Source organism: Hippoglossus stenolepis, chromosome 8 (assembly GCF_022539355.2).
Source record: "Hippoglossus stenolepis isolate QCI-W04-F060 chromosome 8, HSTE1.2, whole genome shotgun sequence".
NCBI classification, from domain to species: domain Eukaryota; kingdom Metazoa; phylum Chordata; class Actinopteri; order Pleuronectiformes; family Pleuronectidae; genus Hippoglossus; species Hippoglossus stenolepis.
The window spans coordinates 3,822,583-3,844,637 of NC_061490.1; the positions used below are offsets into that span (position 1 = coordinate 3,822,583).

General features: G+C 42.5%; 1 protein-coding gene across 17 annotated transcripts in view; it reads left to right on the forward strand.

The window, feature by feature from the left end:
* Nucleotides 1-22,055, forward strand: part of LOC118114347 (plectin) — a 116,783-nt gene that overhangs the window by 48,520 nt on the left and 46,208 nt on the right. For 4 of the 17 annotated variants that reach the window (XM_035164761.2, XM_035164764.2, XM_035164763.2 and 1 more), the window contains exon 1: nucleotides 2,325-6,694. The exons of 6 other annotated variants lie outside the window; for them this stretch is intronic. In XM_035164761.2, the coding sequence (XP_035020652.2) occupies nucleotides 3,100-6,694 (3,595 nt within the window). In that variant the 5' untranslated portion in view covers nucleotides 2,325-3,099. Of the gene's footprint in view, nucleotides 1-2,324; nucleotides 6,695-11,917; nucleotides 12,210-22,055 lie in introns of those variants that run through there. 7 more of the 17 variants (XM_035164762.2, XM_047340726.1, XM_035164765.2 and 4 more) reach the window with 3 other exon arrangements.

Consider the following 22,055-nt stretch of genomic DNA (forward strand, 5'->3'; position numbering starts at 1 on the left):
TAAAACTTTGAGGCCAGAGTTGACTCCAAAACCAGAAAAGTGTTCAGACAGTTCCCCAACATTGTATTACACCCTTATCTGCTTCAAATAGTCACATCCAGCCCCAATCTGTGGCAAAAATGCTTGCTTAAATTCTGAATAAAATATAGATGTACATCCCAGTACTCCTCTTAGACTCTGTTAAGGAATAATTTAATAAGTTACTAGCGCCAACTCAAACCTGCATTCAACTGCTCTAAATTACTGTAAGCAGTTTGAGAAGCAGAAACACATCATTTCCATGCCTCTGTCCGCTGATACAGTACCTCTCTGGCATATTTAATGTTTGGATGACTGAACAGACTGGGTCCCATCCAGAGTAGGGGTCACTGTGGCATGTTTGAAGTTCACTGAACACTTTGTGCATAAACAGTGCATGAAATCACATTGATATGCAGCCCAGAGAGCAAAGGCACCATGCACAGTGATGCAAATCCCCCCAAATGAGACATATTAGCAGATCAGCATGTCTATTTACCATCCTAGTTGTATTTGTTTGGTATTAATAAGTTCCTTGCATGTTGTTTTATATGACCTCCTATCCAATGGGTTGAATAATTAAATGCCTCAGAACCAAGCTAATTTGACGCTAACAAGCTTATGTGCCAGATACACGCATGCACAAACACAACCAGCTTGTACCTTCTATACGACCGCCTCTGCTCCAGAGCCAGGCAAAAGGCAATGTGCCGCATGTCATTGATAAAACATTTGTTTCGTAATACAGAGGAATGCTTTTCTCTTAGTGGGAACCCGAATATCCCTTTGTTCCTCCTCCGAAAACTCCACCCAGCCTTTAATTTGAATCACTAACTTTACCTGAAAGTCAAAAGATGACATACCGTAATCAGGGATGTTTCTGCTATAGGTGGAGTACATACTGGCATGTCCTGGGGCATCCCCTGTGAGACTGACTAGTTCTTAAAGAACTATTGTGTGAAAGGAATTGCTTTATGACAGTAGTGATGAGTGAGGTCCATATACCAAACATACTGTCTGCTGAGGAAACGATAATAATAATAATAATTAAATGTACTTATATTTATTATTTATAACTTCTTTAAGCACATACTGTATGTTAAGACTACAGTTTTGCTGTCAGACAAGCCTGAAAATGTGATAAAAGTTTGTTTCAGATCTTTGCAAATTTCCGTATGATGAATGACAGTGTGTATGTAGTCCAGCTGTCCAGGACGACATATTTATGACCTGCTGCTCTACTGCAGCCCCAAAAGCGGATAAGTGCCTCACTCACTTAGACCTGACTCACTTCGTTTGACTGTTGCTATGGTGAAAGAGGAAAAGAAAACATTTTTCCGCCAGTATTTGGATGTGTAATAGTGTGTGTGTGCGGTTTCAAGCTGCAGTAGGAATGCATCTTTTCATTGCTGCCCATTCACCGCGACCATAATTTCGCAACTAGATCACTGTGTTCCAGCAGAGTGCCGTCTGCTTACTCTACTCTTCAGGCCTTTGTCTTTCCAGTTATACGAGTGAACATGTATTCCTCTGCTCTATCTATCCGACAATGGTCAGTTTTGCTTTCGGTGTGGCTGTCACTGGACTGGCTGTGACAGGACACTCTCACTGACACAGAGAGACGAACGGGAGACAGATGAACAGGAGAGGGAAGTGATCCAGGGATAGTAATCTGATATCATGTTCCTGAGAGGACTGAAAAGGTTAGCTACAATGCACAGTTCTTTATATAGTCGTGCAAGAGAGATTCTCGGCTAAATCGAGGAACGGAGCCCTAATGTTGGCCGTCTGAAGCACCAACACATGTTTAGGGAGCTTTACAGCCTGTTGCATCACTATAATGAGCTGCAATGAGAAACACTGATTAGTCTACATTTCCTCCCTCTCCCGGTGGCCTGGAGACCCTCCAAACAAACAGATATGAATAGAATCAAACATATTTTTTTCTATTAGATTCAATCAGCATGGGTCATATCAAGCTTGCAGTGTTTGACTTGTAGTGTCATGACAGTTTTGTCTTTACTCCTTCTGTCTATAAAAAGATTTGTAAGATGTCTCTGTCTATTAAAGGTGACCCAAATATATTTGCGCTGATGCATATACGTTCTCCTCAAATGTCACCAGCCTTGACTCTAAACATTCAAAGAGTGTGTGAAACGACATCTGAAAACCACACCCCATGAGTAGAGTAAAAGCTCTTCAGTGATATCCGATGGAGTAATGTGTAATACTAGACACCTTGTACTCCACAACCTACATAGAAGCACAGAGAGTTGACGTCTAAGATAGACGTGCGAGCCGACTGGTTGACTCTCTTTGTTATACAGTAACTAATCTGTGTTAAGAACAGTCCATTCATTGGGCTGGGGTGTGTGCCAAAGGGTGTGTGTCAGACAGTCGTGTTGTGTGTGTTTAGAGGTGTGTGTACAGTATATCGGAGGTGTATGGGTGGGCGTCTCTGAAAAAGTCACAGAGCGACAGAACATGTGCTCTCACACACTTTAATAGTGTGTCGCTTAGTCACTGGATTGTACTCTTTTTATTTTTATCAAATTATATCAGACATTTCTGTTTTCATTTCGTCCTACTTCCTGCTGCTTTATTTACTTTAGTGAGAACCTTTTTCCATTCTGCTTTTTTCCTAAGAAATAGAGAGAGAAAGTAGGAGGAGCTGGACTGAGAAGTGTGCCTCTCTCTCTCTCGCGCGCGCACTCTCTCACACACACTGCCTCTCTTCCATTCTGTCATTGCCATCTCGGCAGAACGGAGACTGTTCATTCTCAGCTACGCTGAATGTAATGGGGACAGTACACTTTTGACTTTGTTTTAGCCAGATTTCCCAGAGGAATATTTGTTTTCTTCCAAGACAACCGAAGGAGAAAACACGAGGAAAAGAAAGTAAGGAAAAAAAGATTGCAAGGATTTGTTCTTTCATTTTTCTTTTTTTATTGAATTGAGAAACACGTGACAGCCGGTTTTGCCAGTGGATTCTTTAGGGACGTGTGGCATTAACACGTCCCTTTTCGTTCCTTGCTGTGCATATTAGTTTTACTTTGAGAGAGTTTTCTGACACAAAGCACAATGGTTGCTGGAATGCTGATGCCCCTGCGGGACCTCAGGGCTATCTATGAGGTCCTCTTTCGAGATGGTGTCATGGTGGCCAAGAAGGATAAAAGGCCTCAGATCAAGCATCCTGATGTACAAAGTGTGAGCAACCTACAAGTTATCCGTGCAATGGTGTCTCTTAAGTCCAGGGGCTACGTGAAGGAGACATTTGCATGGAGGCATTTCTACTGGTACCTGTCTAATGAGGGAATTGTTTACCTGCGTGACTACCTCCGCCTGCCCGCTGAGATTGTTCCGATGTCCCTGCAGAGGGTGAGGAAGCCAACCACCACTCTATCCGTTGCTCAACGGGCTGCACGGGTCCAGTCTGTAGAAGGCCCCACGTCTTATGTTCCCAAGCCGGGACTAAGGGGTGAAGCCGAGAGCCAAGATGCGCTGGCTGAGCGTCAAGGTTACCGCCATAGGATGATGGGCCCTGGGGAGAAAGAAAGCTACTCTGATAGGACCCCCAGGTTCAGGGGTCGTCCAGTGGCTGCAGAATCAGTCAGACCAAAAGCATCATTGGAAGGGGAGGACCAGCCTCTGTTCAGGAAAGGTAGCAGCTTCAGAGGTGAAGCTGTAATGGTGGAGGAGAGCAGGGTGAAAAGAGTCTCCCATCAGCAGCCTGATGTGAGGAGTGAGAGGCCAATTACAACATCACAGGAGAGAAGCGCTTTTGGGGTCCAAAAGGAGAAAGCCCCAAGTTCTGTTTCTGTTCAGACAGCAGCTTTGAAACACGATGTATCGCAGACCACTCTGACATCAGTGTCCTCCAAAGCAGCACTACCATTGAGTGTGTCTGCTGTCGCTGAGGGTGCAGGTGGTGCAACATCAAAGATTCCATCTGAACCCTTTACTCCCAAAACAAATAAGGAGAAGACCAAGATCTCTGGTGAAAAAACTCCCATCAAGTCTAACGAAATGATCCCAAGCCATTCATCTGCCGGAACACGTCCTGATACAGATGTCAAAGAAGAGAAGATTAAAAAGTTTATTGTGGATACAATTAAACCTGCAGAGGTTAAGGCTGAAGTGGCACCTGGAAAGCCCCAAGAAGTTATCACAGTGGCTGCTGTTCAAGAAACCTCCAGTCTTCTTACTGACACTTGCACTGCTGCTCCTGTCAGTACAAAACCTGCTAATAAAGGTGTAAAAAATGAGAAGACAGAAAAGGTGATTGTGCATCAAGTTAAATCTGCAGAGGTGAAGACTACAATAGAAACTTCAACTGATAAGGTGAAGCCCCAGACAGTTACCACAAAGGCATCTGCTCAGGAAACCATCAAACCTCTCACTGCCACTACCACCACCACCTCTGTCATCACAAAACCTGCTAATAAAGATGTAAAGGAAGAAAAGGCACAGAAAGCAAATGTGAAGGAGGAATCAATTAAACCTGCAGAGCTGAAGACACTGAAGATCGATCATGAGAAGGCCAAGAAAACCTCCAGCGTTACCATTTCTTTAGAGACCAGCGAACCGCCTCCTGACTGTACCACCAGCGAACCAGTATTGTCCACTGATGCACCAAAGGAGATCTCCAAATTTATTGTGACCCAGGAGCCCATTGATGCTACCCTAACCTCAGTGAATCTCTCAGCAAAGCCTGAGACAGATGTAGTGTCCCTAAAAACAACCACAGTAACATCGATACTTGAGGTTACAACTACCGTTAGTACAACAACTCTCTCAGCGCCTTTGTCCAATGCTGAAGATGTACAACCAGTCAAGGGGGAAGCTACAGTGACAGAGGTTGTTACAAAAGAGGAGAAAACCGATGTAAAGGTGGTTCCTTATGTCATGAAAGGTGAAACCATAGTTATCGAGGAGGTCTCTAAAGTATCAGTACAAGATCCTACATTAGCACAAAAAGACTCCAAGTTCAGTCAAAATGTTGATGCCACAGGTGGAGTTAAGGAAACCAAACAAGTGGTTGAAGGAAGTTCCAAATCAAAAAGAAAGAAGAAGAAATCTCCAGGTGAGATCTCTAAGAATGTCAACTTTGAGGAAATGCAGGACCCAAAAGTGGAAAAGGAAAAAACCTCTAAAGAAAAGCCCCTGCTAGAGCCGGCAGAAAGTACCCCCCATCCAACACAATCCCCAATGATTACTTTAGGGCATGTTTGTAATGGTGTTCAGACTAAAGAGGCATCACCTGTAGAGAAAAATGAGGCTGAGGTTAAAATTAATGTGGAGAGGGAGCAAACAAAAGACATCCCGACAAAAGCTGATGGGAAACCAAAGGAGGAAGTCCCGAAACAAACTGAGACTATTTCTGAAGCATCATTACCTGTTGGCCATATCCCCACAGTGCCCCCAGTGGAGCTTCCAGGTGAAGCACAAGTGAAGGAAAAGGTTGCAGGAAGCACTGTCACCAAGATCACACAGGGACCATTACTCACTAAAGGCGAGTTAAATAGTAAGTTGCTGCACATGGAGCCAGAGAAATCAGAGGAAATGCCTGTCAACAAAGTTGAAACAGAGACTGTACAGAAAATAACCCACGTGGAGCTTATACAAGAAAGATCCAGACCTGAAAAGAAAAGCTCTGCACTGCAGTCAGAATCTCACAGAACCATAGCGGAGACTAAATCCTCTGTAAGCACAGAGAAAGCTGCAGAGGAATCTTCAAAAGGCAAGAAGAAAGGGAAAGGGAAAAAGCAGGCTAAGACACCAGAGGCAAAGACTATAAACACAAAGCCTGTCTTTTTGTCTGAAGCACAGGCATTACCCTCCACTGACATTACATCATTGCCCAAGGCCACAGTTAAAGACAGCCCTGTCATGGCCTCTGCACCGACGGACACTAATGTTTCTACAAAGATGACTCCTAAAAGAATGTGTAGTGAGGAAGTCGGACAGGCAGCAGCTGTGCTCTCTGAGGCCCCAGCAGACAAAGGGGAGGTGGAGCCAACACTGCTCTTTGCAGAAAAAATCAAGCGGGAGGTTCCAAAACCAAAAACATCCTCCACTTCGAGGGAAGCACCCGCAGCCGGAGAGTTAGCGTCAGCAGAGGCAGCTGTAGCTCAGGCACAGGCCAGCCCCCTAGTCAAGCAAGAGGAGCCTCCCAGAGTTGCACAACATTTGGCCACTCAGACAGCAGAGTGCAGCACAGAGAAAACGCTCTCTGTTTCTGAGGCCTTAAAGCAGAAGGAAGAGAAGAAGAGGGACCTGAAGGAGGACACACCCTCTGCCACTGCCACTCCCGCAGCTGCTAAGCCTGACCAACCTCACCTCTGTGACACCTGTGAGTCTGTTAGCCCGGACACAGACGCCATGAGGAAGAAAATTGTAGTAGTTGAGGAGATAGTTGAGGTTAAGAAGGTTGTGAATCCTCAAGCAACTGAGGGACAGTCACCTCCACCTGTGCAACCTGAGCAACCGGAGCAAGCTGAGCAACCTGAGGCACAAGGAGAGGAACTGGACTTGGATGTTTTGGAAGCACTAGCCATAGAGCGGGCACTACTGTCGGGGGCAGCAGAGGCCAGGGTGCAGGGAGCCTCACCTGAGGCAGAGTGGGACCACTCACTGGATGAGCCAGAGGAGAAGAGTTGGCCTAACTTCATTGAAGGTTAGTTTGAGTGCATGCCAGTTTACCTACTTCCTGCGTTGTCTTACACTCTCTCTGCATGTGATGTAATTGGTCCTGCACCTAGGTCCCCACCTTTCTTGGTTGTGTGGGAGGTCTTAGGTATGGCTCTTGTGATGCATGTCGTACATTGTCATATATTTAAAATATTTAATACTCCAAAGAACCCACCCACATTGTAATTATGTCTGACTTGTATTATTTTGGGTGGTTTGATTACAGTTTATGGCTCAAAGTTGCATGTAACAGCTCCCAGTTTCTATTTTGTGAAGGTGACTAGAGGCAGTTTCTCTTTAGGAAAAATCTTAGTGAGATGGTGAGAAGAGTCCTTTGACATGTAGCTGTGATCTAATTATCTGCGTGTTAAAATAGATGAAGTATCAGTAACAGTGCCATAGCACACCCCACTGTGTATTTGAGACGCTGTCAGATTTCGCCCAGCCATTGTGACATGGATTCCTCCTCCACAAATAGTTACAGGTGAAAGTTTTACTTAAAAAAAAACAATACATAAAACTATACATCAATGATAATTACGATTTAAAACCTCAACTCCAAATTTCCCCACAATGCACATGCATCAATGGTAGTTCTATCTTCTATTAAGTATCAAAACCCCTAAATCAGACTTTTTGGGGTGGGGAATTCCTGTTCTGTTGGATAATAAATTGAGCAATGCACACTCTGAGAGTTTGCCAGTTGAGATTATGCAGACCTGCAGTCCAACAAGGTGGGGCTGTTTTCTGAGATTCAGCCTCGCCTGTTCCCTGTAGAGATACTTGTGTGAAAGTTAAAGCCCGACTGACGGAATGACTGACTGAGAGAGGGAGGTGTGGTTCATTTGGGAGCATTTCTCCTCTTTGCTCCAGTAATACTGTGTTCTTGGCATCAGTTTGTGTTCTCTGGTTGTTTCCTGAGTTCTCCTTTTCAGCCTGTCTTATATGTGAGATAAGCCTGCATACCATTATGTTATGGAATGCATGGGATCTGGGAGTTATGTAGGCAATGCGAGAACAGAACTGTATGCAGTGCAGTCTTCTTCTGTTGGATCTGGGAAATAACAGTTGCCGAAAGTACAAAGGAAGATGCCATGTGATGCATGTGGTTGGTTCTGCTGAAGTGAAACTGGCATTTGCTCATATTGAATCATGATACTGAAGTATTTTCATGTGACTTTATTTTGCATTATGTCTAATATTTCACAATGCTCATAAGTAAAGTAAGATGTTTTGGCTGCTATGATTATTTTTGTATCCCTAAGAGAGAGGGTGTCTAAGCACTTCACATGGGCGTCGCCTGCTGTGGGTGTGAGCAGTGGACAAAGAGTCAGGAAGTTGGAATAGCTTGCTCACAAGTCTATGGGTGTGTTTGTTTGGATCCTCACGTGACAGGAGATCTGGATTCAATTAGCAGCCTGGATCCTTTTTTCAATCGGTGGTGCTCATCGTCCTTTTTTACAGTCACATGAGCTTGATATGACTCATACATATGGTAAACCACATGTGCTTTTCAACTTAACAGATCAGGATACAGCAGTGCCATCAGGGCACCACAGTGTTTGCTGACCCACTGCTGACATCTGCTGTCCATTGACCACCACTGTCTGCTGACTCATAGGCCAAATGCTACAACTGCAGAGGTGTTTGGATAAAACTCAAAGAAATACATATTTCACAGGATATAATAGACAGAGCTTGTTTTCTTTCTCGGTGTCAAGCTTTGCATTAGTCGGGTTGCGCAATGCTGCCAAAACTGTACTCCTTTATTTACCTGACATTGGATGAGTAGTGTTAGATAGATCTGTCTGATTTACAGACATTATGTGTTATTACTGTTATCCTACTGCCTGTGGTATTCTCGGTATGCAGCAAATTCAATAGCTGTCAGCAGAATCAGTTACACCCTTGAGTTATAACTGCAGTCAAGTATATCTACTACTGAGCTGTTAGTTTTTCTATTGCTTTGCAGCCGTGATGTGGAAACCAGCAAGATGGAAAGTATCTAAAAACCGACTTGTGCAACATAGGTGTTGCTTTCAAAACAAGGGCTCTTTGAGCTGGTTTCAATTTCAAGGGAATACTTTACTATTTCATGGGGCACTTTTGATTTTGTCTTGAATGGAGGGTGCTGTATGTATTGTGAAATTTTGTAGAAGCTGGTTGAAAGGCTGTTTTAAAGCTGCCCACACATGGCACAAGGGCCAGTTGTACTCCCAGACATGCCACTGAGGTCCTCCACGTTTTGATCTCTGAAATCCTGCCCATACATTCTTGCATGATTGGATAAATGAGCAGCTACAGTTGCTGCAGCTCTGTGCCTTTCATTATGGTGGCACATCATTTTGATGTCGTGACTCACTGGGGCTCGAGTTATGAGCCTGACCTTTTTGAGTGGAGAAAAAAAAGGAATGGGGAACATAATGGACGCTCAAAGTCATTCTGTCTGATTATGTGGAGAGTTGGCAGCTGATGTACACTCGTGACAATGGGAGGCAGTTGATACAAGAGTCAGTGCTTAAAATACAGAAAAAGTCAGAATGAAACTTGATAGACATCACCTCTATGATATCAGTCCAAAGCAGTTAATGTGAAAATCTCCGTGGCCAGGGTTAAACTAATAATACTGTAATGTGCACTGTGATTACACAATGTAATGAGCAACCAAACCAAAATCCTCTCCCATGAGCCATTTGCGTGTGATCTTCGTACATTTAGTTGCCAGTTGGAACTGGCGTGTTGGCGAGGACAACATTAATATCAAATATAATGGCAGGTAATAGTAACATCATTAGCAGAGGCTGGACGTCTGTCGCAGCAACACTCCCCAACCAATATTCCACTTATGACGTTGACCTACAAAATTGTCCCTGCCTCATTGTGGGAGCATTTGCTTTACTTAAACCTTCCATTATGGGCAGGAAACAAAGTTACCTTCTGTTAACTATGACACGCTATAAAAGAAAAAAAGGAATGGGTGATGGTGGAAATATTTACATGGGTACGAAACGGTCTGAAATTCTTGTGTTGTGTCAAATGTTACACCAAGTTATTCCAAGCTCAGCTAATGTTACTGTGAGATTACTGGATATTTAAATAAGATAAGACATGAACCCACAGCCCCATATGATTTCTAAAACAACATGAAATGAATCAGAATTTTTTGCCTACTGTTCCACAGAACCTGTGTAGATACCACATCTTTTGCAAAACATAAAAATGACGTGGTCAAACCTCAACTATCTTCATTTCATGAATTTATCTTGACTGATGCAGTGATAGAGCACATGTCATTTGAAAAGAATACAGTAATGATCCTTTGACAATTGTGCTACCTTGTGTAGGATGGGGAATTTTGACTGGGTCATTTCACAAAAATCCAAGAGCGAGAGCAGAAATGTGAGAGCAGAAGTTTTGAAGGTGCAACGAAGCAGCCTGAGACGGACTTAAACTGAAGCACAGGACGTTTGTCCAGCAACAGTAGATATACGTTTACCAGGTTTGAACAGGAGCAGAGAAAAGTGCTCATGAATAGGCACTCTTTCAGAGAGAGAGGGCAGGGGAAACATTACAAAATCAAATGGTAATAAATATTTCTTTCAGAAATAAAAGACTACTGTTGAACTAAAGGAAGAACTTCAGGCCAAACCCTGGAAACTGAGACATTGATTCCATGTGGAAGATATTGAGTTTGGCCAAGATGGTTGTGACATTAGTCATTTCCCAAGGTACACGTTGAGCCTTATTACAGACGATGACTAACATGACTTCAACATTAGAGGAATTGTTTTGTTTTTTTCAAGATTAAGCCTCCACATGTTCAGTATTCTGTAGGGTCCATTTATCCTTATTTCACAGTTAATTAAAGTAATTGACCTTTAAGATTTGACCCTATTTATGCTGTATTTTCTCAAGAGACACTTCAACACCTGCTTACTCAAGATTAGTTATTAGAGAAGTGTGAACAAAAGAGTTTCTGCACTTTATGGGTCTAGATTGAGACAAGCGGTTCATGAAGGCACATGAGGATGTACATGGAGGTATTCCCTGCGATCATCTGTAAATCCTCCTCCATGGTTTCTTGGTATAGTTGCATCGATCTCTGCACATCACATCCATCTACACTGTCCACGTTTCATGAGAGAAGACAATCCCCTGCTCTGCTCTCCAGACACTCAGTGGAATGGCTTTTAGCATTACGGAGAAACAGAGCCAGTTGTCAGCACTACAATTGACCAAGCCATGTGCTTATATTGAAAGTTGCTATATTTAGATAATGTTGTGCATTGCGTTGATCCCTAAAGCAACAGGGGATGAGCACTGGAAGCTGCGGTCATGCTCTCAATCTGTCCATCACTGACTTTGAAAATGCTGATGGACGTTTAGTGCGAAGCGATCAGATTTTTGTAAATATTCCACTCAGTTTTCCTATTTTCTCACTTTGTTGCTATTTCTGTCCACTTAATGTTACCACCTGTGCTTTTTCCCATTAATACCAATGAGTACATCCAGTTTAATCCATCTTATTTAAAGTTTAAACATCAGACTTTAAGTCCCCATCTTATTATATCTGATGTGTCATATGACTTTTCTAGAAGAGCAGGAATTAGAAGCACCATGAGTTAAAAATACAAAATAAAGAGCTACGAATGGAAATTGTAAAGTTGTGTTTTATCAGACTGTATCACATATTTCTATGTTTTATAATCATTTTAGAAAACCCTGCTTCTGGTGCTACAGTCGGGATCAGTCTACCTTTATGAGTGCTGACAATATTATGTCCCAATGATGAATGTAGCATATGTTGATCATGGTGTAGCCCAGAGTACTCAGACACTTGAGATCTTTATTTTTTCTGGCTGAGAGATGTGGCACAATATCACAGAATAGATCTGCCAGCAACATCATAAAAGAGAGAGCGAGAGATAGAGCGAGGAAGAGAGAGGAAGAGAGAGGGAGGGAGAGAGAGAGAGGGGGGGAGGGTGTGTCTGCTTGTGTTTGTCGAGGGGGGTGTCTCTAAGGGAGCGTGGCCAAGCGTCCCGCCACAGCACTACCATCAGTTTCTAACTGTGACACTGTGTGATCATCTGGCTCTGGTGGATATTAATAACCCTCAGTCAGCTACAGCCCCCCGACCCACACCTCCCCCCGGGCCACCCACTCCTCTCTGCCCTGTGAGCCCCTCGCCCCTGCCCCCTTCCCATGCAGGCTTGACTTGTTGTCCCTCCTCCTGTTTGCCACGGGAGAAGCAGACTGACGGATCCAAGCAGCAGGCGCAGGGCTGTCAAAATCCAACACAAGGGAGAAACGAAACAGTTCCGAGCAAACACACAGGAGCCTCTCCTGTCCTTCTCTTCATTCCCCCTCTGTCCAGCTCTCTTCTTCTTCTTCTTCTTTCTTCTCTTCTTCTTCTTCTTCTTCTTCTTCTTCTTCTCCTTCTTCTTCTTCTTCTTCATCCTTGTCCTCCTCTTCCTCCCGTCTCTTGATGAAGATCATACCTGGTAGGTCCGCAGTGTGGGGTTGCTGTGGTGTGTCTGTCTGCGTCTAACCGTGTGTGTCTGTCAGGCTGCTGGCTGAGTTCTTGGCAAACGCACCGCGTGAAGTCCTGTTGTGTTCCCAGTCAGTGCACATACTCACACTAAACATAACAACCACACGCACACGTTCACATTTAACAAATGACAACATTCACCCACTGCAGTACAGATTGTATTCCATATTTAACCCCGTCCACAATGTGACGGACTTGGTTGGCTGCCTCATTTATTTTCCTATATCCAAAGGTATGTGGAATTGTGGTTAGAAATGGGCGAGGGCAGTAGGGGCAATGTCAACCCCCCCTAACACCATCACCACCCCCTCTTCCCGTCACCTTTAGGAGGTGTATTTCCTGCCGTCTGATGGGTGTCAACAAGTAGGGGCAACCTGTAAACACTGCATTTAACTCAAACCTTTGGTTTGCGTGCGTGTGACAGAAATAGCTGTGTGTCTCTGTGTGAGTTACTTCAGATTTCAGCTGTAAAAGCAGGAACCATCTACCATTCTTCTGTACAGTATCACTGCTGAGCTGTACTTAATATTGTTCAAAAATGTTGACAGGGTTTTTTAAAGTTAGTGTTTTGTATTACATTTTTAATTGCTGGGCCATCAGATTGTTGACAGTTCTTTTTTATATAATAAAATAAAAAGATTCAGTATTTTTTTGGAGGCATTGTAATTGCAAAGTCTTTTCACTCTGGATGGACTGGATCAAACAATGAGCTGGACTGACGTAGGGACATTAATGTATTTTTGGGGTTTTGCTTCTTTTTTTTTTTTTATTGAATTTTCTGCCAAGGATGCAGTTAGCACGCCTCATGTCTGATAACAATGTGGCTATTTAAATACGATTGTTCCATCAGATTAGCAGAAACCTCTATGTAGTTTTATTTCATCCTGCCAAATCACTGGCAACAGCTGAATTTGGATTAGGAAAATTTAGAAGATATTATTTTGTCCTCTAGTTTTGTGTCTTTTAAGAAAAATGACATATTTTCTAATATGCAGCCTTCTTCAGATGGGACTACAAAGCTAGGTAAACACTCCCGTGCTCTTCTCAGTACATTAAGAGACTAGTGTCCGTGTCATAAAGGTCTGAAAACAGCTGAACAGGTCAGAGGAAGACGTTCAGTCATAGCTCCAGGGACGGGAAAACAGCAGGAATTCCTGCTTGGGTGAGTGCTTTTTTTTTAAATGTCCCTGCTGCCATACACGCCCATGCCGTCCCACTCCCCCATTCACCCCCCCACCCCTCTGAGTTAAGGCACACCTGTCACAGCAGCCCACATTCAATCCCTCTCATCTCCTATAACTTATATTTCTTTGTCCAAACAAATGCTTGCGAGGCCCCCAGGAACCACTCTCCCCGCCCTGGTGGTTTTGGGGCACTTAGTCTCCCTGATTATATTTTGGTGCTTGAGGAAAGGTAAGAGAGCTGCTCCAAAGATATTTGGCTAAAAGTTTAAATAAGCAATTAAGAGTAACATGTTGGTGAAGTCTCAAAGGAGCTGTAGCATGTTTCGCTTTAGCTCTTCCTCTGCCTGTCTTAATGCTGATTTGGGTGATAATACTGCTGCAAAGGGCAGGATTGCAAACTGAATGTCTGTTTATCTTGTGTATCATGTGCGAATATTATTCTTGACACTGATCGGCCCAGGTCATATTACTAATCCATATGAACTTCACGTGTGGCATGTTTACCCTCTGCATTAGTCACGTTCATGTGTAACCGTGGAAGCTGTCAGTCGTTGGACACAGTGACTGCTTGTAGGGGCCACTGGGGCCCTTCCAGTGTCGTGCTGCCATGTTGCCACCTGCAGATATGAAGAAACTGTTACTACTTGGAGCTGCAAAAGGATTAAGTTCTGATTCCTCTCAGACAGCGTGGGAAGGCCTTCGATTTGGCGCAGACACGAAACCAGCACAGGCTCCACCCACCTCGACATAGCTCATTTTCTTTTGTTGCACTGCAGAGTGGCTGATGCTATTGCAACAATGCCTTTGTAAGGTCCCTCCCAAACGTATCTAGTCCTTGTGGTTATAGATCAAACACGTGTGTGTGTGTGTGTGTGTGTGTGTGTGTGTGTGTGTGTGTGTGTGTGTGTGTGTGTGTGTGTGTGTGTGTGTGTGTGTGTGTGTGTGTGTGTGTGTGTGTGTGTGTGTGTTACACCTGCCAGGTCGGAGGAGGCACTGCCAATCCTCAACACTGTCTGCCAGCCTTTTGAACCGGAACAAAGGACATAAATGTGTGTGTTCATTGGCAACACTTTGAAGACTTTATCCAGGATGTACCCTGAAGAAATACTAAATCTGTATATGCGTAGAACTCCGGGCAGACTGTGTCCTCTAATACTGCAGATAAACAATAAGCCGTCTGATCCAAGTCTATCACCCGGTGATATAAGCCGCACACGCTCTTTGTCAGGCACACCGCCATCTTTGGCTGAACTATGTGAAATATCTTAATGACTATTACATGGATTTTCATGATATTTTATACAAAGTTTCATTGTCCTGATCGAGATGATCCACTGACTGGTATTGTTTTACCATTAGATCCCCTTGGTCATTGTATCAGTAATACAGCAATCAGGGTTCACTGATATACTTCATATAGATACAGATAAGGGAATTGATATTATGGCCTCTAGGGAAAGTTTTCCACATCGTGTAATCTAATCTAAGATAGTGTCTGAGAGATGGGTGACTGGTAAAAAGGACTAGGAAACAAGTCTTTAGATAATATTTAAGTTTAGGTGAAACTCAGTTCAAGACATGAGTCGGAATGTGATGCAAACAAAAGCAACATTTTTATGTAGTAGGTTTAGTTATGTTTAGGTAGGTCCTAATTATATTAACGTTCCTTTTACGCTACTTCCATTGTGCTTTTTGCTTGTGTAGTTTGTAATGTATCCTTATGTTGTAGTTCTTTCTCAACAATTCAGATATAAGTACACTGTAATAAATCTACAAACACCCTGGTTTCACTTGGCTTGACTGTGGTAAAGACTATACCTACTGTCTCTGCCTCTAGTTTAAGAGAACGTGGTGTAGAGGGTTATTCTCTATATGATACTTAATCCTATCTTCAATTATGGGGGCTCCTTCCTACCTGTCATACAATATCCTTTATCCTAAAATGTTAAAATGTGATTCTTTCGATAAAGTCATAAGTCATATGACTCTGTCCTCTAATGACTGATATCTGACTGCTGTAACAGCTCCTGAGTTGATGTTTACTCAACACTGACGTCGTAATGGTCCGTCTGCTTTTATTGTCCGAGATGCTGTCGAGTTAAAGGGGCGGCAGCTGGCGTCCCTGCTCATCTGTGCTCTTCATGGGGGATTTCTGGTCTTAACTGTCCCCTTGTCCATTGGTGTCCATTCTGCATGATGACAGCTCTGTCCTCTATGCACTCACTAAGTCCTCAGCTTGCGCTATCATCTATTACAGCACTGAGAACAGATACTGCACCGCTGGGATCTTTTCCACGTCCGAGCACTGTGAGCTCAGATTGAGACTCGTGGTAACATGGAAGTTAACATTCTCTCCCGACCCTGTGGAAACGAGGTCGCCTGAAAGGTCATGAGGAAAGGGGGCGTGGCCGAGTCGAACTGTAAATACTGAGTGTCACACACGAGGCCCATCAGTCGGCATTCTCCCTCTGAACTTTGACCTTACATCTGTGTTTGTTTTCCCTTTCTCAGACTGTGAAAGATGGCATGTCTACCATCCAGGGGCCAGGCAAGATATAGTGTTGCAGATTTTCAAAGTCACACTGCAGTCGTCACAGCAACAGCTAATCACACAAAAGATTCATGTTTAATGTTATAAAGCACTGGGAAGTAACATTTTGCTGTGCTTAATTGGTCGGTGAAGAATTTTCCTCGCTGTTATTCTCAGGCACAGGCAACATGTGTCTCTTTTAGCTAAATAAAGCTCTCACACCAGCTTTTCTCCACAACATCCTGTTTGACATGCTAAGGCCACGAGTGTCACTTAATCATACATGCTGCCAAGCATAGGGCTCCTTTAGAGATGGTTGTCAGGCCCTCACGGAGCTGTGTGGGCAGCGGTGGTTCGGTTTCTGGCTGCGGCTTTGGACTGGTTTGTGGAAAAGCCAGCAAACTTCCTGGAAACGGCCACAGCCAGAATCCCACTGCGGAGAAATCCAGCTTCCACATACTGTACACAAGTGTGTGTGGTGTGTGTGCGTGTGTATTTTTTCCATGAGTGTATGTGCGCAGCCTCAATTGCCTGCACCACTGAGACTGCCACTGGTGCAGCAGTAGGCATGAGTCATAGTACAAACAATGAACTCCTGCCTCAGAGGAACTCAACCAGACTTTTGGACACAGCTCTTCTGTTCTGTGGGAATAGGGAAAAAACTCCAGTGAGTGAGACCAACCCACATGCAGCACATACAGAATCTTCTAGACCTGATTCATATATATGAGCAGGAGTGTAACCAGGGAAACGGAGTGTATTCAAACCCCTCATGACCCCCATTATAGATTTATCAGCAATCAGTAGTTCATCGAGTAAACAGTGACCTCAGCAGTTTACCTAAAGATGCTGATGTCAGCGTCAGTTTATAACTGGGGCCTTTGTATATAGGTATATAGAGTTTGTGTACTATAGAAAACATCTGTTCATAATCAAATACGATTCCAGTTACATGTTTCTTGAGTCATTTATCATGTGATAGTTTTTTCAGACTGTGAGTCAAGCTTCTCGTCTGTAGAGGTCACATCTGTCACCTCTGCTCAGTTATTGTTGGAAACAAATATCCCAACTCTCTACGATGATAATGAAGCTGGAGCTAGCAGCTTAGCGTAGTAAGGCGTGGCACCACACCAGTAAACGTGGAAGCAGCTTGCCTGACTCTGTCGAAAGGTAACACAATCCCAACAGTGAACAATTGTTGTTTGTACACCTTATATTGAATTTATGAAACAATGCAACTTCTTAATGGATGAATGAATGAAATGAAAAAGATGATTAAATTATATGTGATGTAGAAGTGGTCCTTGGTTGGTTTTGTCACTTCAGGTATTTGATCATTGGTTTAATGACACATACTTTTGTTGTTTATTTAATGATAGACTTGACAAAAAGTTATATTCTTGTGTGGTTTTTTTTAATGCTTAATGGGTTTTTTTTTTAATGTTTTTTTTTTTATAAGGATAAAAAAGACAAACATTGTTTTTTTCATGCCACACACCAGTAATAAGGCATGTCCTTCCCCTTCAAGAGTACTATTAGTCATTTTTTCCCCACAGTTTTTAACAAATTTTGAAATGATAAAAATTGCCAACTTGTTACATCTAACCATTGTTTCTACTCATGGTAAAAAAAAACAATATTTGTTATTAAAAGACTGCGAGCAGGTGAATGAAAGATGCTGCTGTGTTAGTGATTGTGACCAGTGCAGCGTGTGGGACATCAGAGAGCTTCCTGTTCAGTCTAGATGTTAGAGGTCGTTGTCCTGTAAGAAGAGAACTCAGGTCACTTTCCCCTTTAAATGTGACCTGGGAACAGTTCAGCTGTGCCCTGCACTAACCTGCCACACCCTACCGCTGCTCAGTCGATTGTGTGTGTGTGTGTGTGTGTGTGTGTGTGTGTGTGTGTGTGTGTGTGTGTGTGTGTGTGTGTGTGTGTGTGTGTGTGTGTGTGTGTGTGTGTGTGTGTGTGTGTGTGTGTGTGGGTGTGTGCTGGAGTGAACTGCTTACTTTGAACCAACATACAATCATTACACAGTTATGGTTTATTGTTTGTTGTTTTTTACTGTTCAAACAAGTGATGCAGCTGATGAGTATGTGACGCATCTTCAGAGAGCACAATGTGCACACAACAAACAGCCTGTGTGTGCATAAACTAAAATAATGACACTGACTTCGGACAAATGTCAGACTCTGATAAATAAGGGACTTAAGGGCGGGGCAGTTCTTACAAACATTATGAAAGTACAATATTTTGCATCACTTGATGTCCAGTCCTTGACCTGAGAGGAAAACAAATCATAAAAAGTGTAACTGGAGAAAATAGTTAGATGTTGATGAGCCAAACAAGAGGCAAAGATGACATGACAATAATGTGGAATTACCAGTCTGTTATCTTTTGTTTTGTCCATAAGTGAGTGGGGCAGGGCAACTCTCTGACTTTCACCTGTCATAAAATGGCTCCCGTTTCTTTTTTGTGCACGTCTCCACCAGAAATGTAATGGCTGCATTGTTGAACCCCAAGCAAGGGAAATATCTGCACGAGATGAGCTCGTATGGAGAGAAAGGAGCTTGCTTCTGTACAGTACGATGTGTTGTGCAGGTGAGGGCAGAGAGTGGACCTATGGACTGTGGGTGGGGAGGAAGTTCAAGTAGTTTATTGGTGTGTGGTGTTTTCAGCTTGGTGGAACCACATGGTTGTTACTACCAGAATCAGGCCTACAGAAAAACAAAGGTTAATAGTTTTAGATTTCACTTCTCTTTGTGCAAGTTATTTTATAGTTTTTATCCACTGGTTAAATCCTGCAATCCTATAATATTCATATTCAGATTTGCGTTACTCCATAACATGCTGCTTTTTTCCCCCTTAATATATTTTATTTCTTTAGTTTTATTGCATCTATTTAATCCAAATTTAGTTTTCAATCCATTATAATTTAATGGAATAAAGAACATTCTTTTTTTTTTTTTTATAAATGAATTTTAAAGTGAGTATTTGTTAAATATTTTGTATTAATATTTTAATGATAAAGATTCTGCACTTACTGCACTTTTTATGTAATGTGACTAACTTTACATTCAGTAGATAGATAAAAAGTACATATACGAATTTTGTCTATTTTATAATTATACCTCTTAGGTACTTTTATCTCTTCTCAGATAGTATGTAGTCACCATTATAACATCTGTGCATTTCACAACCTGTTTAATTACAGACTGCGCGGAACATTTTTTAACGTAAAGAGATGAACAGAGATTCGCCTCCAGCTGCTGCTGCTGCTGCAATAAATCCCACAGTAAAACAACAACCTCACGCAATGCAAATGTTATATGATCATCCACAGGTACCTTGGCACACCTGTCTTATGATAAAATCCTGCTACTTTATGCAAATGAATAGTGTATTATTAACTAAAGTTTGTGAATATGTTTTTGTTGGTGTTTGTTTAGGGAAAATGTTTCCAATTAACCAGGGCTTAGTTTACTTGTCATTTTGCTTTTAATAGTTTTGGATATTTCATTGTTATATTCCAGTTAAATCCCTTTGTCAGATCAGTTCAGATTTCATAACATGCCCATGAAGCTATTATAGATAATAAATATGATCATTTATAATTTCCTGTTTTATATTATAATTTTTTTGAAAGTCTTTGTTTTCCAACCCTAACATTTTTAATTTATGAAGCAGGACAGTGTCAAAGAATATTCATCTGGGAGGCAGTGGGGTGTGGCTGTGCTCTGGCCCCATCTACTGACTAAATTATTGAACTGCTTTGCCTTCACTTAGAGAAGTGGTAGAGTATGGTGGGTGGAGGAAGGTGTTTTCCTTTCCACGTCATATCGGTCAGTCATCGGAGACTCCTCCACCTCCGTGTCTAAAAATACAGCCATGAGTAAATCTCAGCTACAGTAGCCTATACGTCAGCACATGGGGTTGTGTGTTTGTAATCGTTGGCTGCCATAGAAACGTCTCTCAACTTCCCTTTTTTTCCACATTTACGCGGGTGTTTGGAAACTGCCGAGGCTGAGATAGCATATGGAAAAACCACATGTCATAATAATGGCTTCATCGATCACAAGGGAAATAAAAGACCCACTATGTGATCCAGGCTTACTTATGGAGACAAATATTTCAAGTAATAGTCCACAAGTTTTTCCATAACAATTTAGCTCTGATTTATGACTAATTAATCACCTGATACTTACTCTATAGCTGAATAACCTTCCATTAGCTATACCGCTTATTCTTTTAGGGTCAGGGGATGGGGGGCTGGAGCCAATCCCACCTGACATTAGAAGAGCTGGGTTCTACTAAGAAGTGATAGTCCATAGTAGACAAAACAGCACAGCAATAAGCAGTTGGGAAAAGTAGAAGAGAGTCACTGTGTGGATGTAGGAAACAAGGCAGAGGAAAAGTTTGAATCACATCCAAAGCCACGGTTTTGACCGTTTTAGATTTACAGCCGTGAAAAGGCCATTTTTAGGATGTTAATTCAAAACTCTGCCACTCACCACTTTTTCTGACTTACTCGTTATTCCGGCATCTGTAGTGAACCACATTGAAAAACAACGTCAGCTCTAATTTCAGGCAAAGATCATATTACTACTTTGCAATCGCACACACTAACTTCGGTCGGTTACCTCAGCGTTGATCTGCAAGTGTTTTGTTCCTCTGACCTGCAGAGGGCGCCACATGCTGTTTTAAATGTCCTCCTCTGTGCCATTCAGACTTCACCTTCCTCTCCTACTTCCCCCCCCAAAACCCTGTTACATTAGAATTCACCAGATAAAACGTCCGTAATGGCCACAATCCCCAGATGTGAGGCTTTCCACAGAGGCGTCTGCAGCTCAGCAGGGAGCTATATTAAGACTCAGCTGCTGTGGCTAATCCACAGGCTTGTTGAGTCTGAGTTAAATTGGGTTCGCAGCTCCATCGTTGGGTCTAATTTTGAAGACTTCATCTGAAGTCGGCTGTCGGGCTGGAGATCAGAGCGGATGATGACTGGACTGTGAGTCATGGTGGAGTTATGACAAACATCCCTGTGATTAGAACGGACACTAAGAACCTCCTGTGTGTCAGCCTGATGAACTTATAACTTGTGTGTATCTCATACATGAATTCAGACTGATTATTTCTTAATTTTATAACATTCTTTATTGTTAATCAGTTAGCATATTAAAAGACCATAAAATCATCCAAACGTCAAATATACAGTCACTTAAAGTTACATGTTATCGTTCCCTTTAAAGAACAGGATTAGAAACACAGTGCATGATACCTGGTTTATTGAACACACTTCACAGCTAATTCAACACAATTATATCAAAACAACGTAACTTTAGTAAACTCATTAGATTGTCTTGACTGAAAAACAAGCTGCCTTTGACAGTGTATTCTTCTGTGTCTGTGTCCAACAGCCTGTCCCCACTAATGCGGATATTTTACAAAACAAACTTTTTCTTCTTTGTTTGGGCCTCTCATCCAAACACAAACAGTGTTTTAAGTCCCAAACACTGATTTTAAAAATGCCCTCCAAAGCATCTTGGAATCTATGACGTCGCAGCTTACTTCACTCATGCCCACTTCTCCTTTGTGTGATGAGCATGTACCAGAAACAACAAAACTGGTGGCTATGTACCTGTTTCTCAATATTTGGTTCAAATTTACAGCTACATTTTGCATCATTGAACCACGCGTCTTTGCATTGTGTTGATGTAGACTTTATGGCCACATACTGGCCCCTGCATACTTGTTTTTGTGTTCTTTTGTGGACAGAGATATTTTGTAAAGGTTGTGTGGACATCATTTTAGTTTTTAAATGGAGAAGAAAATATCCACAGTAGTGTAGACAAAGCCTAAGGTGATTACTCTATTAAATTATTCATTCAGGTCACATTCAACAACATGGTTTAAACATGTTTTAAATATGGTGCCACATGCCAGACTGTTTGAGTCATGCAGGGAGCATCACAGCTCTTTTGATCTTTATGAATCCCAACCCAGTCATGCTGTGAGGATACCTCTGCAAAACACAGCGACTACACTTCTGTGTGTGATTCAGGTGGCAGCTACCTTTCGCTGCCTC